Source organism: Lagenorhynchus albirostris, chromosome 15 (assembly GCF_949774975.1).
Source record: "Lagenorhynchus albirostris chromosome 15, mLagAlb1.1, whole genome shotgun sequence".
Lineage (NCBI taxonomy): Eukaryota > Metazoa > Chordata > Mammalia > Artiodactyla > Delphinidae > Lagenorhynchus > Lagenorhynchus albirostris.
In genome coordinates this window covers 87,618,210-87,633,637 of record NC_083109.1, presented here as the reverse complement: position 1 = coordinate 87,633,637, position 15,428 = coordinate 87,618,210, and the positions used below count along the sequence as shown (strand labels likewise).

At 52.6% G+C, this 15,428-nt stretch overlaps 1 protein-coding gene across 2 annotated transcripts in view; it reads right to left on the bottom strand.

The window, feature by feature from the left end:
- PRKAR1B (protein kinase cAMP-dependent type I regulatory subunit beta) overlaps positions 1-6,735 on the bottom strand; it is an 85,987-nt gene extending 79,252 nt beyond the window's left edge. For both annotated transcript variants that reach the window (XM_060123463.1, XM_060123464.1), the window contains exon 1: positions 6,034-6,735. In XM_060123463.1, coding sequence (XP_059979446.1) covers positions 6,034-6,210 — 177 coding nt within the window. In that variant the 5' untranslated portion in view covers positions 6,211-6,735. The remainder of the gene's footprint in view (positions 1-6,033) is intronic.
- Between the last annotated feature and the right edge of the window lie 8,693 nt (positions 6,736-15,428).

Here is a 15,428-nt window from a genome sequence, read left to right as displayed (position 1 = left end):
CTTCCACGGCTCCGGGGTGGCACGAGCTGCCCCCCGGCGTTAGCCGCCAAGCCCATCGTCCCGAGGACAAGCCTTCGTCCAGAGAGCGTGCTCCCCGAAAACGGCCCCACGGTAACCCTCGCCACCCGCAGGGCACGGCCTCCTGTCGGCCCCCAGGCTGAACGCGGACTCACCCCCTCCACCCTGGCTTCCCGGTGGCCCCCCAGCACCGGAAGGCCGGGGCAGTCAACGTGGCGGGGGGACGGACCGCCCCTCCAAGACCCTCGGGAGTTCAATGTAGTCCCGCCAATGGACGCCTCTGTCCGCCACCAGAATGACACATGCAGTGCTGGTCACCAGGAAACACAGGCTGGTCCTCCATACAGTCACCGGACGTATCTGATGCCCAGTGTAGACCACAGCCACAGGAAGGGCCACAGGAAGGGCCATGTGGGCCCTGACAGAATTCACTTCCAGGGAAGCAGCGGGCCGGGTTCTCCCCAAGGGAAACACAGCGTAACTTGCTCGTTTCATTAAAGGTACAGAGTGAGCCTGGGTCACCAGCTGTCTGACCAACGGACCAGAGGGAGGCCACCGCTGCCCCAGGAAGGAGAGCCTGCTGGATGACGCGTCCACGGCCACAAAAGAGAGCAGAGTGGCGTCGGCGAGGACTCGGGAAAGGGTGGGGGCTCAGGGTCGCAAGACCACACGCTCACCCAGTCCTTGGGGAGCAGATGGGCAACAAGATTCAACAGCCGTAAACACAGACAGACACTCGGCCCCCAGAGCCCTTCCTGAAATACCTGCAGAGTTACCCATTTTTTCTTTTAAATCATTTCCTTGGCATAAAGGTGGTTTCTGGAGCGGAAAAAAACAAAAAACCCTGAAAGCCATCAAACACAAAACGATGGAAATAAAGTAGAAACGATGACGCATCCACGTCATGGAAAACTTTACAGCCATAAGAGGCCACAGAAATGCTACTAAAGATGCAAGGCAACGTGAGTGCCCGTCATGCCACTGAAATGCACAAGAAGAAAAGGCCAAAATGGCAAATTCCATGTCGTGTATGTTTAGCACAATAAAAAATGCTACTAAGAAGAAAAAAGCCAACAAAAACTGCACATATATACAATTATCCACATCCGTATGTAAGCGTGTCCTGCGGGGCCAGAAAAGTCCTCGGGAAAATGTAGGGTGGGTATGTAGGTGCAGGGTCACGGGCGCGTTCGTATAAAGTAATCTTTCCTGCACAATTTAAAATCCACTGTTAAAGGGATGGATGACTTTTATCATCACACGATCCGCCACAAGACTGAATCCTGGAGAAGCTCCAAGGCTGTGTTTGGCCGGCGGGTATGGACTATCTTCCCCCCTCAAGCCTCCACCCTGGAATAAGGCCACCTCCTCACCGGCTCACTCACGGAGGCCTGGGCACTGGGTGCCACACCCCGGCCCAGGCAGCACCCCGAGAGCTGGGCCATCCCCACCAACCTGTGCCGGCAGCTGCAGCCTCTGTGCTTATCAAGGCCTCACACACACACGCTTCCTGCTCTCCACACAAGTGGAGAAAACTGCTCCTCCCCAGGCTTCCGGCCTGGCCAGCCTCCTGCAGAGAGAGGGGCCCGGGACCCAGCACACCGCGGCCCCAAAGCCAGAGCCTTTCCTGCTCCCAGGCTGAAGCAGCTCCCTGGTCACCGTGCTCAGCAGACGCAGCAGGAAGTGAGACCCCCCGTGGGGTCTCAGGACAACTTAAGGCACTTTACACTTGGGGATCCCAGGTCCATTTGAACATCCACTGCAAACACTGGGGACGTTCTCCCCAGTAAAATGCACCCGCCTATAAAAGCCTGCACACGATTTCAGAGAATCCACCAAATCAGCCCCGAAGCCTGGAACCTAGGCCTTCCAAGTCACCCTACCTCTTCCAGACCTCGGTCCTCAGCTGTCAAAGGCAGGTAGTAAACTGCCTCTCCAGGCAAGAATGATCAATGAATCTTCCTAAACCCCTGTGCTCGCCCCAACCTCTCCCCCAAGCTCCAAACTCATAGCCTCTTTGACAACTTGAGCACATCCAAAGCCTTACTCTTCATTTTTTCCTGTCCAACCCTGTCTCCGTCTCTTCCCACTGGCCCCTCCTTGGCTCAGGACTTCACTCAGGCCTCGGACCAAACCCGAGGAGTCACGGCCCATGCCTCTTTCCTCACCCCACCCCCAATCCACCAGCAAGACCGGAAAGGCCCCCCAAAGAAAACGGCCCACCTCACCCTCTCACTCCACCCCCAGGGGACAGGAGCACCCTCACCCCTGCCAAGTCTAACAACCAAAAGCATCTTGGCCACTGAAATGTCCCCTGGGGGCAAGAGGTCCCCTGCTGAGACCCTCACTCTGCAGCCTCAGCTCAGGTCTGGCCTGGACCCTGCCTCTGGCCTCTTAATGGGCTCCCTGCCTTGGTCCGGCGGCGAAGTCCCGTCCTGTGAGACATGTCACCTGGCTGGGGTCATCTGTGAACAAGTAGAGTTAAATGAGGATGTCCTGTCACCCACCTGACCCCCCCTCTTCAAACGTGCAGGAAACAAGCACCCGCCCCCCCCCCCGCCCCCGCTCCAGTCCCCTGTCCTCTGTGCACAGGCCAGTGACTGGACTCCTCCCATACATGGCGACCTCGAAAGTAACCAAAGATTAAAGCCAGGTCGCCATGTTCACCTATCAACTAAGAAACAGGTTTTTATTTATTTTTTTAAGGTTCACTTATTTATTTATTTATTGGCTGCACAGCACGTGAGATCTTAGTTCCCCAACCAGGGATCGAACCCACACCCTCTGTGTTGGAAGGGTGGAGTCTTAACCACTGGACCGCCAGGGGAGTCCCTGAAAAACAGGCTTTTAAATTAAAACAGCCAAAGCTGACTAGGGTGGGTGGCTACAAGCACACTGTCTGGTGGGGCTTGAATCAATGCTGCGTTTGGAGAGCTCCTTGACAACACCAACAAGACTTCTGTGACCTGGTAATTCCACCTGGAATTTCAATAATTCCGTCTCCGAAAAGCTGTACTAAACATTACTACATACAGGAAAAAAAAAAATCTATGTACAAATATGTCCCTGTGGCATTATTTTTTTTAATACATCTTTATTGGAGTATAATTGCTTCACAAAGCTGTGTTAGTTTCTGTTGTACAACAAAGTGAATCAGCCATATACATACATATATCCCCATATCCCCTCCCTCTTGCGTCTCCCTCCCACCCTCCCTATCCCACCCCTCTAGGTGGTCACAAAGCATGAGCTGATCTCCCTGTGCTATGCAGCTGCTTCTCACTAGCTATTTTACATTTGGTAGTGTACATATGTCAGTGGTACTATCACTTTGCCCCAGCTTCCCCTTCCCCGCTACCCTGTGTCCTCAAGCCCATTCTCTATGTCTGCGTCTTTATTCCTGCCCTGCCAGCAAGTTCATCAGTACCATATTATTTAGATTCCATGTATACGTGTTAGCATACAGTATTTGTTTTTCTCTTCCTAACTTACTTCACTCTGTATGACACACTCTAGGTCCATCCACCTCACTACAAATAACTCAATTTCGTTTCTTTTTATGGCTGAGTAATATTCCATTGCATATATGTGCCACATCTACTTTACCCATTCATCTGTCAGTGGGCATTTAGGTTGCTTCCATGTCCTGGCTATTGTAAATAGAGCTGCAATGAACATTGGGGTACATGTCTCTTTTTGAATTATGGTTTTCTCAGGGTATATGCCCAGTAGTGGGATTGCTGGGTCATATGGTACTTCTATTCTTAGTTTTTTAAGGAACCTCCATACTGTTCTCCATAGTGGCTGTATCAATTTACATTCCCACCAACAGTGCAGGAAGGTTCCCTTTTCACCACACCCTCTCCAGCATTTATTGTTTCTAGATTTTTTGATAATGGCCATTCTGACCAGTGTGAGGTGATACCTCATTGCAGTTTTGATTTCCATTTCTCTAATAGTTAGTGATGTTGAGCATCTTTTCATGTGTCTCTTGGCCATCTGTATGTCTTCTTTGGTGAAATGTCTATTTAAACAGATGGAGAAATATACCACGTTCTTGGATTGGAAGAATCAATATTGTGAAAATCACTATACTACCTAAAGCAATCTACAGATTCAATGCAATCCCTGTTAAACTACCAATGGCATTCTTCACAGAATTAGGACAAAAAATTGTATGGAAACACGAAAGATCCCAAATAGCCAAAGCAATCTTGAGAAAGAAAAATGGAGCTGCAGTAATCAGGCTCCCTGACTTCAAACTATACTACAAAGCTACAGTAATCAAGACAGTATGGTACTGGCACAAAAAGAGAAATATAGATCAGTGGTACAGGATAGAAAACCCAAAGATAAACCCACTCACATATGGTCACCTAATTTACAATGAAGGAGGCAAGAACATACAATGGAGAAAAGACAGCCTCTTCAATAAATGGTGCTGGGAAAACTGGACAGCTACATGTAAAAGAATGAAATTAGAACACTCCCTAACACAATACACAAAAATAAACTCAAAATGGATTAAAGACCTAAATGTAAAACCAGACACTACAAAACTCTTAGAGAAAAACACTCTTTGACATAAAACCACAGCAAGATCTTTTCTGACCCCCCCCAGAGTAATGAAAAGTTTAAAAATAAATAAATGGGACCTAAGTAAACTTAAAATGTTTTGCGCAGCAAAGGAAACCGTAAACAAGATAAAAAGACAACCCTCAGAATGGGAGAAAGTATTTGCAAATGAAACAACAGACAAAGGATTAATCTCCAAAACATACAAACAGCTCATGGAGCTCAATATCCAAAAAACCAACAACCCGATTAAAAACGGGTGGTGTTATTTTTAATATTAAAACACTGGAAACAACTCAACTGTCTAATCATGAGGAAAACATTGAGAAAACTTTTCTGGATCTTCTCAACACATTACACAATCACTTACACTGAGGACCATGAAGAATGTATAACAAATGAACAACATAAAATATAAAATTGCATCCGTAACATGATTCCAACTATGTTTCAAAACCACAATGCACGGTTGGGGGGGAACAGGTGGAAAGGACTCCAGGTGATTTCTACTTCTTCTTTCCACTTTTGAACTTTTCCATTTTTCTTTAAAAGGCATGTATTACTTTAAAATGTGTTTTAACAGACTGTTCTAAAGGGAAGAAATAAATCCATTCCTTTGCGTTACAGCTACCTGTCCACAGGAGTGCCCATCAGAAGTAAAACACCGCTGAGCTCGGGGACACAGAGGTGCTTAAAACAGACCTGGGCCCCAGCTGGGGTCCCGTTCAGTCCCCAGGGACAGGTAGGTCGTGATACAAAGACCACGAGGAGGAACCTGAGGTCACCCCAGAGAGAGATCTGGGTGGCCAGGGAGGAAGGCAGGAGGCGTGAGGCGGGGAGGGAAAGCTGGACGGGAGCACAAGCGGCTCCTGCCCCAGCCTGCTGCTTCCTAGCCCCGAGCCCCCAGGATGAACCAGGAAGGGGGTGGGAGCTGTCATCCACGCAGGAGTGAGCTGGGCCATTCCCTCCTCAGGAGAGAGGGGGCGGGTGTGGCACGTACTCCCCCCACATGTCTGAGGGGCAGGCCAGCGAGGGAATCTGACCTCCAACGGCCCGCCACACTCTCTATAAGGGCTGTTTCCTTTTACCCCAGTGCCAATGGCATCTCTAACCAGTCCCCGAAGTTGAGAACCGCCAGCGACCCCACAAGCTATAGTCACAGCCTGCAGTTCCCAAACGTCCGCACCACCTTCCAGGAGGCCTCCTGAGACCCTGAGCCACTGGAAGAAGAGAGGATTTCTGTGGCGGGAATGAAGCCACCGTGGCCTCCCTGCCCACCTCCCCGCAAAGAGCCGCAGGAGGCCGTCCCGCGGGCGCCCCGCCCCCTCCTGAGCACGCAGGCAGCGGAGGGGAGGCCCAACGGGGCTTCGGCGCCACACACACACCCCTGCACCGGCTAGGGGGTGGGCGGGGGGAGGACCGGGTGCCGGAGCCACTAACCTTCTCCAGCTTCTCGAAGTGCTCCCGGAGGAACCTCATGGGGCGCTCGGGCTTGGAGATGCAGAGCTGCACGATGCAGTCCTTGAGCACCTGCTGGGCGCCGTGCTTCTGCACATAGAGCTCGCAGCCCCTCAGGCCGTCGTCCTCCTCCAGCTGCTGAGCCGCTGGCGAGGCCATGGCGACCCGCTGCCCGCTTCCTGCGGAGGAAAACGCGAGTCCTGCCGACCTCGGAGGGGCAGGACTCCCGCGGCCTGTGAACACGCGTCTTACACGCACCGTAAGGTTTATCTGGTGACCGACGTGACCTGGTGACACGCCAGGCGTTTTATTCTGCTGCTGTCAAAGGCCTCTCACCCTGGGGGGCAAAGCTCAACTCTAAACAGATGCTCGCGGGGATGGAGGGGGATCCGGCGGGTTCCGGGCGCGGCTGAGAAACCTGACGACGGAGAAGCGGGGCCCAGCGTGTGCAGCCCAGGCGGTTATGGGGTCTCACTTGCGTCCGTCCCTCCCCCTTTGGAGGACAGTGTGTGCCTGGAGCGCCCTCCGAGAGCTCCCGGGGAGATGGCGGGGGGACAGGGGGAGCTCTTACAGGCTCCGCCGGAAAAGAAAGGGAAACAAAAACAAACGAAGCTCCGCGGACGGGCCTCCTGGGAAGATGAACCCGGAGAACAATGGCAGGGCCGCGCGTTCGGCTCGCGCTCGGCCAGGTCACAGTGACGGCCAGGAACCCGGCCAGCCCGCCAGCGCCGAGCACGCAGCCCGGCGACCCCGGCCCCCCAGACCCCCAGCCCCCCGACCACGGCTTCCGGACCCGGACCGGCCAAGGGGGCGGGGGCTCCCCCAAGGCCAAACTTCCTGGGGCATCCCGGCCGGCGGGGGTTTCCGGAACAGACCCCTCCCCAGCCCCGCGTACCTGGATGCGCGGCGCCGGAGGCCGGAGGCGGCTGCGCGGGGACGCGCGGGCGCGGGGACGGCGGGCGAGCGGATCCCGCACTGCAGCGGCGCCGCCCTCCGCCCGCCCCCGCGCCGCGCCGATCCACCCCCAGCCCCGCCGCCCCCTTCCCGCCGACCGCGCTCCAGGCCTTCCCCGACTCCCCGCTTGCCCCTCCCCGCCCCATCTCACTCCCGCCCCCCACCCCGTCTATCTCCCACATCCCCAGGACCCACCTCTCCCTCCCCCCTAGATTTCCCCTCACCGGCAGCCTACCCCGTGCCCTCCCTCTTTCCCCCTCCTCCCTCTCTTTCTCCTCCTCTTCCCTCCCCCCGCCCCTCCCCCGCCCCCAAGGCATTCAGGCTGACAGGCCTCGTGCTGCACAGACAGACCCACAGATCCATGTGAAGCTGCGTAGCTGGACCAGGACCACTACTACCGCCCCGCAGGCTCCCTCCTCACCCCTCCACCCCCTCCACTGGAGCCCCTGCGATTGCCCGGATTGTCCGCCCTGGCTGGTGGCAGCCACCTGCTGCCTTGGGGTGATGGCCTCCCCCACCTTCACACCTGGGGTGTCACATCTGCATGTCACAGGGCCTGCATTGGTGGCCAGGCAGGTCTAGGCTACTCCTTTTCTTGGTTAAGGGCACCAGCTTCACCCAGATGCCCCAGGGGGAAATCACAGGGTCATCCTAAATTCTTCCCACCACCCATGGGCTTCCAGGAGGTCAGAGGCCATCACAGCCCCTAATCCACCAGCCCAGGCCTGCAGGAAAGGGAATCACCCTTATTTTCCTGTTGCCTAAAGTCATGTTTTGCTCCCATTCTGCCAGGGTGGTGGTGGAAACATCATCTCGGGCAGTTGGGGGTCCCCAACGCTTTACCTGGAGCAGTCTGAATACCAGGAGATGGGGTAGGGATCTCAGGCCTTTAAAGGGGAAGACCTCTGCTCTCCCACCCATACTGCCCCGTCCACAAAGACACATTGCAGGGTGGCCGGCTGCCCCGCACGCACCCCAGCAGGGCTGACGCTGACCCAGCTTCTTCCTGACGGCTTGAAGCGAAAAGAAGAGGATGTGCTCAGGTGGTCAGACTAGAAACTCCTTCCTGCCTCTTCATCCCCTGCCCTCGGCGTGCCTCCTGGCCCATCCCCACCTCAGGTACAGTCACACCTGTCCCATCACACTTATTGCAAGAGTCATTTTCGGGAACTGAAGTCCAGTCTCAACTGAATCAAAACTTTATTCCACAACTAATTTAAACCGTTGGCTGTTTCTCCGCTCCACCTGCCTGATTGCTCAGACCTCCTCTCCCCGCTTGCTGCCCCTCCCCCCCGCCCCCCAGTTACTGCTGGCTCCTCAGGGTGGCCTGGTGAAGAGGATGACAAAAAATTAGGGCCAGGTTTCACTTGACGGACTTGGGGGGGGGCATATGCTCCAGGGCTGGCTTTTGTTCTCAGAATCTCCTGGGGTGCTCCAGGGACCTCTGCAGGGACCTTCCCCCTGCACGGTTCCGAGGGAGGGGGAGACCCTCTCCGAGGATGGCCTTCTAACCCCGAGCCCCCCCTCCACACACATAGCCTCCTCCTGGCAGGGAGCCCCCTGGACCACGTCTTGCAAGACAAGGAGCTCTCCGGGTTCAGGGCCTGGCGGTCGGCTCAGTGCACCAAGCCCACCAGAAACTTGGTTCCTCCACCTCTCTCAGCTGTGGCTGGACGAGCCCCACCCTCACACCACCACGGTGGCAGCTCCCACCGGCCTGTCCCCTGCAGACCTTTCCAGGCCACTCAGGTAGCTACCTCAGAGGCCCTGCCAGCCGGGGGCTACAAGCAGGCTCTCCCTAAGAACTCCCTCCCCACCTTCCTCAAGGAGTAGTGCGCGGCCAGGTCCCCCACCCGTGGCCCAGCCTGCAGACAAGCTCCCCCATCTCTCCTGTGCCCCTGCCCCCTGCGTCGCCTGAGTGGAAGGGAAATGCTTCCAACACATCCAGGCACTCACTGCTTCAAGGAGGGGAGCCAGGGGCCCTCGAGAAAGCCTGGCCTCGCTCTGAGTCTGGGCCAGGCTGTGTTAACCAGCAAATGTCTGCACTGATGGCACAGCGGTTGTTTGCAGCTGATCCAAGTGGCTCCACCCTGAACGACACGATCCCTCCGGCCCCTCCCTCCGTGATGGGGGACGGCGAGCACAGGGTCCGTCAGGGAAACTGACCAGACCACCGGCAGCCAGTGGCCTGACGTGAGGACGGCAGGCATCCCCCTCACGGAGCAGGGACAGGAAACCGTGTGGACCAGTGATGCCACACACAGCTAGGTCGATGTCGCCACCGCTGGATGGTGACAAGTCCCGGTTTATTGGGTGTCCTGAAAACATGCAATGGTGATCATGTCATCATTCAGAAGTCCCAGCAAGTCGTGCTGGTCTGTGTGTCCCCTCCACCCACAGGGAAGGACCCACCCCAGCACAGCCAGCAGAAGGGCTTCACGTGCCCCAGCCCCGAGGTCCTCACCTCAGCCCTGGAACCCGAATCACCAAGTCTTGCAAAGGTCCAACTTCAAAGCCACATTATTTTCCAACCCCCCCTCTCCCCCGCCCCAAACTCCTGACTGCCAAGTCCAGTTCACCCAGCAAGACTCAACGGGGACATTGATTCTGCGGGGAGCCCTCCCTGTGGCTCCCACACCTGAGGGCCAGGTTGGGCCCTGGGGTGCCGCCCAGGGCTCCCTGCAGCTGCAGCTCTATTCTAACTGTGCCAGAGGCCATTTACTGAACGCCTGTCCCCCCACCCCCCTCCTGCAGGGCAAGGAGGCAGATATCCGCTGGGGTGAGGAAAGGAGGGTTCTCACCCGCCCGCCCGGCGCTGACGTGGGCCCTGCCACCTGACCCGCGTGGGGCCGTGGGGCGGGGCCGGGGGCTTTACCTGGAAGAGCCGTCGAATCTCCCCACCCGTCTAGGTGGCTGTGACTCTCAACCCCAGCTGACAGGGACTGAAGGGACCAGCGGGTGGGAGCAGAGCAAGAGGCCCAGGGTCAAGTCCCGTGACCAGCCACGTCCCTCATGGGGGAGCGAGCTAATTCCTCCCGGGAGCAGAGAGCCAACCTGGGGGGATGTGGGAGAGGAGCTGGGGTCAGGAGAGCAGGGAGCCCAGAGCGGGGATGAAGGGGAGGGACACGGCCTTGGGGCGCGGCCGCAGGCTCCTGAGAGGCAGCAGGAACCAGTCAGTGCATCTAATCCACACACTGCTCCCTGGGATGGTTTGGGGGTGTGGCGGGTGGGCCCCAGGCGCACCCAAGGCACTCCCAGCAGAGGACCCAGCCCTCTGCGTGGACCCGGGGCCACCTTCAGCGGACACAGCTGAGCCCTGCCTGGACTCCTGACCCACAGACCCTGAGGTGATCAGGGGGTGTAAGGTCCTGAGTTTATGGTGACTCCCCCAACGTCTGCAGAAAACAAAGCTGGTGACAACCTCAGGCAGCGAGGGCTGCCCGTCCCCAGGGCCCCATCATGCTTTCGTCTGTCCCTGACGAGTGTCTTCCCCCATCCGTGTTGTCCTCAGGCATCCTGCCCTCTGTTCCTCCCCGCACCTGCTCAGGACGTCCTTCGATTGACTGTCCCCGCCCCGCGCCCCGAGCGCCGAGCACCGAGCACGGGCTCCGCTAGGAGGAGGAGCTGCTGCGGATGCCGGGGACCCCGAGCGCCCCATGAGAACCGGCCGGAGGAGACAGCGAGTGAATGGACCAACCCAGCGCATCTGCTTACATCAGTTTATTATGCTGGCGAAACGACACACTTCACCACGTTTGTAACCAGGACACTGAATGAGGGGGTCCTGGAACAGACCTGAAGCTGCTTTTTCCTGCTTTTTTTTGGCCGGGTCTTTTTTTTTTTTTTTTTTTTTTTTTTTTTTTTTTTTGAGGTACGCGGGCCTCTCACTGTTGCGGCCTCTCCCGTTGCGGAGCACAGGCTCCGGACGCGCAGGCTCAGCGGCCATGGCTCACGGGCCCAGCCGCTCCGCGGCACGTGGGATCTTCCCGGACCGGGGCACGAACCCGTGTCCCCTGCATCGGCAGGCGGACTCTCAACCACTGCGCCACCAGGGAAGCCCTTGGCCGGGTCTTTAAAATGTATTCGGAGAAGGAGTTTCCTTCTCTGCTCCTGCCTATACATTTTGGCTCAAACGTAGAGAATTTCAAAGTTCTACTGTCATGTTAAGATATAAACTCAGGATCAACTCGGTCATTGTAAGTGTCCAGAGCTATGAAATGATCATAACTCCAGCCTGACTTTAAAGTTAAAGCCTTTTCCTTCCTCTGGTGAGGCTGAGGCGGGAGGCGGGCCGGGAAAGGACCGAGAAGTTTTGCTTTTTCCCTCTTACCCCACCATCCACCTGCCCCAAACCTGACCTTGGAACAGCCTCTAGCAACTGGAATTCCCAGCCCAGGCCACTGAGCCAGGTGCCTCATGGACATGGGATCACACAACACGTGGCCTTTCTTGCTGGCTTCTCTCACTGTGCTTAACGTGGTCGAGGTTCATCCACACGGTAGCAGGTGTCAGCTCCGCGTTCCTGTTGAAGGCTGAGAGTCAGATATATGCCTCGTGTATTGTGTATCCATCCGCCCATCGCGGGCGGGTGGGGTGCTCCCGCCTCTCAGCTGCTGTGAATATGCTGCTGCGAAGGAGGGTGTCAAACCCGAGAGTCCTTGCTTCCCCTTCTTTCACCCGTACATCCAGATGGGGAACTGCCGGATCACTTGCTAATCCTGTTGAATTTTTTCAGGAACCACCACACTGTTTCCACGGTGGCTGCACTACTTTACATTCCCGCCGGCGGGCCTCAAGCGCCCTAATTCCTCCACATTCTTCCTCCCAAATGTCTGTCAGTTTCTGCTTGTTTTTTATAAGAACCATCCTAACAGGTGAGGTGGTGGCCAGACCTTCACAACAGGCACAAGCAGCTGGGCCCTCCTCTGCCACACTCTGACGGCCACAGCGAGTTACAGGCCAGCTGGGGCTCCACTTTACTGGGAGAGGACCGGCCATGTGTGCAGAGCTGGGGAAAAATGGGCTACTTTGGAAACAACTACACTGAACATGTTTTTTGGCTGTGGGATTTTGGCAGACATGCCGTAGAGAACCTCCCTTCTAGTCGTAACTTGCTAAGATTTTAAATGACAAATGGGCGTCAAATCTCATCAAATGCTTTATCTGCAACTACTGAGATGATCACACCATTTTTCTCCCTTTTTAAAAATGTGGTTGGACTTCCCTGGTGGCGCAGTGGTTAAGAATCTGCCTGCCAATGCAGGGGACACGGGTTCAAGCCCTGGTCTTGGAAGATCCCACACACCAGAGAGCAACTAAGCCTGTGCGCCACAGCTACTGAGCCTGTGCTCTAGAGCCCACGAGCCACAACTACTGAGCCCACGAGCCACAACTACTGAAGCCCGCGTGCCTAGAGCCCGTGCTCCACAAGAGAAGCCACCGCAGTAAGAAGCCCGTGCACCACAACGAAGAGTAGCCCCCGCTCGCCACAACTAGAGAAGCCTGTGTGCAGCAACAAAGACCCAACTCAGCCAAAAATAAATAAATAAATAATTTATTTATGTTTTTAAAAATGTGGTAAATCACATTAATTTTTAATGTTAAAAAATTAACTTGCATTCCTGGAATAAACTCAGTCTGGTCTCAATGTATTATCCTTTCTAAAGTGCCTATCTCCAGATTTAATTTGTTAAGATTTTGTTTAGGATTTTTGCATCTGTGTTGAAAAAAGTTGATCTCTAATATTCCTTTCTGTAATTTCCCTCTCATTTTTTGGGATCAAGGCTGTGACACCGGCTCCACAAAATGAGTTGGGAGATGTTCTCTCTCCTATTTTCAGATTGGAGTTATTTCCTTTTTTAAAAAAAAACTAAGTTGAATTTTATTAAAATTTAAAACTTCTGCTCTGCCAATTACTGTTAAGAAAATGAAAAGCCACCGAGTGAGAGAAAATAGTAAAACATATATCTGATAAGACGTATCAAAATATATAAATCTTAAAACTCAACAATAAATACAATTAAAAATGGACAAAAGATCTGAACGTACATCTCACTAAATAAGATATAAAATGGAAAACAAGGATATGAAAAGATTCACATCATACGCCATAAAGAATTGCAAATAAAACAACAAGACGCCACTACAGACCCATTAGAATAGCTAACATTCAAAAAAAACTGAATACCAATTGCTGGCAAGGATGTGACGCAATGGTCGCTCTCATTCATTACTGTCTGGGAATGCAAAATGGTACAGGCACTTTAGAAGACAACTTGGCGGTTGGAGTTATTTCCTTATTAAGTGTTCTGAAGTGTTTGCTGCCATCTGTGATTATAGCCTTTATTGTGGGAAGCTTTGAAATGATAAATTCAACTTCTTTAATAGGTAGTAGACTATTCTGAGTTTCTATTTCTTCTAGTGGAGATTTTAGTAAATTATGTTTTCCTAGGATTTCCTCTATTTCATATATTTTTTTGGCATAAAGTATTATTACTTTAGTATCTTTTTAACGTTTAGAACCTTTCATGATAAACTTTTACCCTCATGTTGGTATTCGTGCTTTTGAACTTCTTTTTTCCTTGTCAGTCCTGACAGGTGGGTTATCGATTTTATTAGCCCTTAAAAAGAATAAACTCTTGGTTTTAATAATCTGTGTTGTATGTATGTTCGTTTTACTGTTGCATTAATTTCTGTTCTAACCTTTATCATTTCCTTTCCTTTACTGTGTTCAGATTTGTCCGTATATTTTCCTGTTGGGGAAAAACAAATCAACATTTTTTTTTTTTTTACCCTAAATGGGCCCCTGGAAGCAATTACAAAAGTATTTGTGGAACTAAAGAAAAACATCTGACATCAGTTTGACTCTTGTCCCTTTGAAGGCACCCTGTTCTCTCTCTGGCAGTCTCCCACAAACTCCTGTTTTTCTTTGGTATTCCTAAGTTTCACAACATGTCAATACGTGTGCCTCACTGGTGCTGTGTAGTTCCTTCAATCTGAAGGTCTTTCACTTTTAACTCTGGCAAATGTCTCGGTTATCCCTTTGAATGCCTTCTCTGCCCCATTTTGATTATCCCTTTTTCTAGGACGTGTACTAACCAGAAATTAGCATTATCTGCTTCTATCATCCACCTTTTACGCAGCTTCTTTTATGTAGCTTCTTGTTCCTGTTTCATGTTGCTCAGATAAAGACTTTTCTCTCCTTGGTCCCCCTGTTCTACTGCCCCTGCTTATTCTATTCAGTCTGGAAGAATGGGGACGGGACAAGAGGCCAGATACCCCCTAAGTACTCATGTAGCCACCACCACAGTCAGGACACTCAAGCACCATCACTATACAAGCTCCTTCTGCCACCCGTGTAGTCGCACCCAGCCCCACCCCTAACAGCTGGGGACCACTCACGTGTCCCCCATCTCTGTAATTATCTCATGCATGTTATACACACGGAATCACACTATTGGTATCTGGTATGATTGTATTCTTTTACTCAGCATAATCCCCTAGAGATGCATCCAAGTTCTTGCATGTATCGATAGTTCCTTCCTCTTTATTTCTGAGTAGAACCGAGTTAATTTCCATGTTTGAAGATTGTCTGTTACTGATTTTTAGTTTGATTCCATTTTTTGTCAGAGAAAATGCTCTCTGTGACTTCACTTCTTTTACATTTGCTGAGGTCTGTTTTATGGATAGTCTATCCTGGCATGTCCCTGGGCACCTGTGAATACCGGGCATCCTGCTCTGTTGGGTGGAGGGTCTGTAAATGTCCACCGATCCCTTTGGTTGATGGTGTTGTGTCCTTGTGGAATGTCTAGTAGTTCCAGCACTTGTGGAGTGGGCGCTGAGGTCCTCACCTGGAACTGGGGGTTGGTCTCTCTCCTTTCAGCTCTGCCAGTGTTTGCGTCGTGTATCTTGAAGGTCTGTTGTTTGGGTCATAAGCATTTGCGATTGCTATGTGTCCTCCTGGTGGATGGATCCTTTTATTCTTATACAATGCACCTCCTTTTCTGTAGAAATTTCCCTCGCTCTGAAGGGAAATTAGCTGATATTAGTCATTGTGCTTTTTATAAGTGAATGTTTACACGATGTCTTTTTCCTTTTTCTTTCAACCTACCCACATCATTACGTTTGAAGTGAGTTTTAGCATACGGTAAATGACATATAGTTGGGTCGTGGTTTTTTATTCCCTCTGCAAATCTTTGTCTTCTAACTGGTGTGTTTGGCCCCTTTACATTTTGAACTATTGATAGAGGCTAAGTTTGCCATTTTATTATTTGTGTTTGTTTCCTCGTGCCATATTATGGGATACTTGAATATCCTTTAGAATTCCACTTTATAACGTATTGAGTATATCACTGTTCACTTTTCTTAGTGGCTGTTCTACACACTCCTGTGCACGTATGTAATTATCAGTTTACAGGTACCGA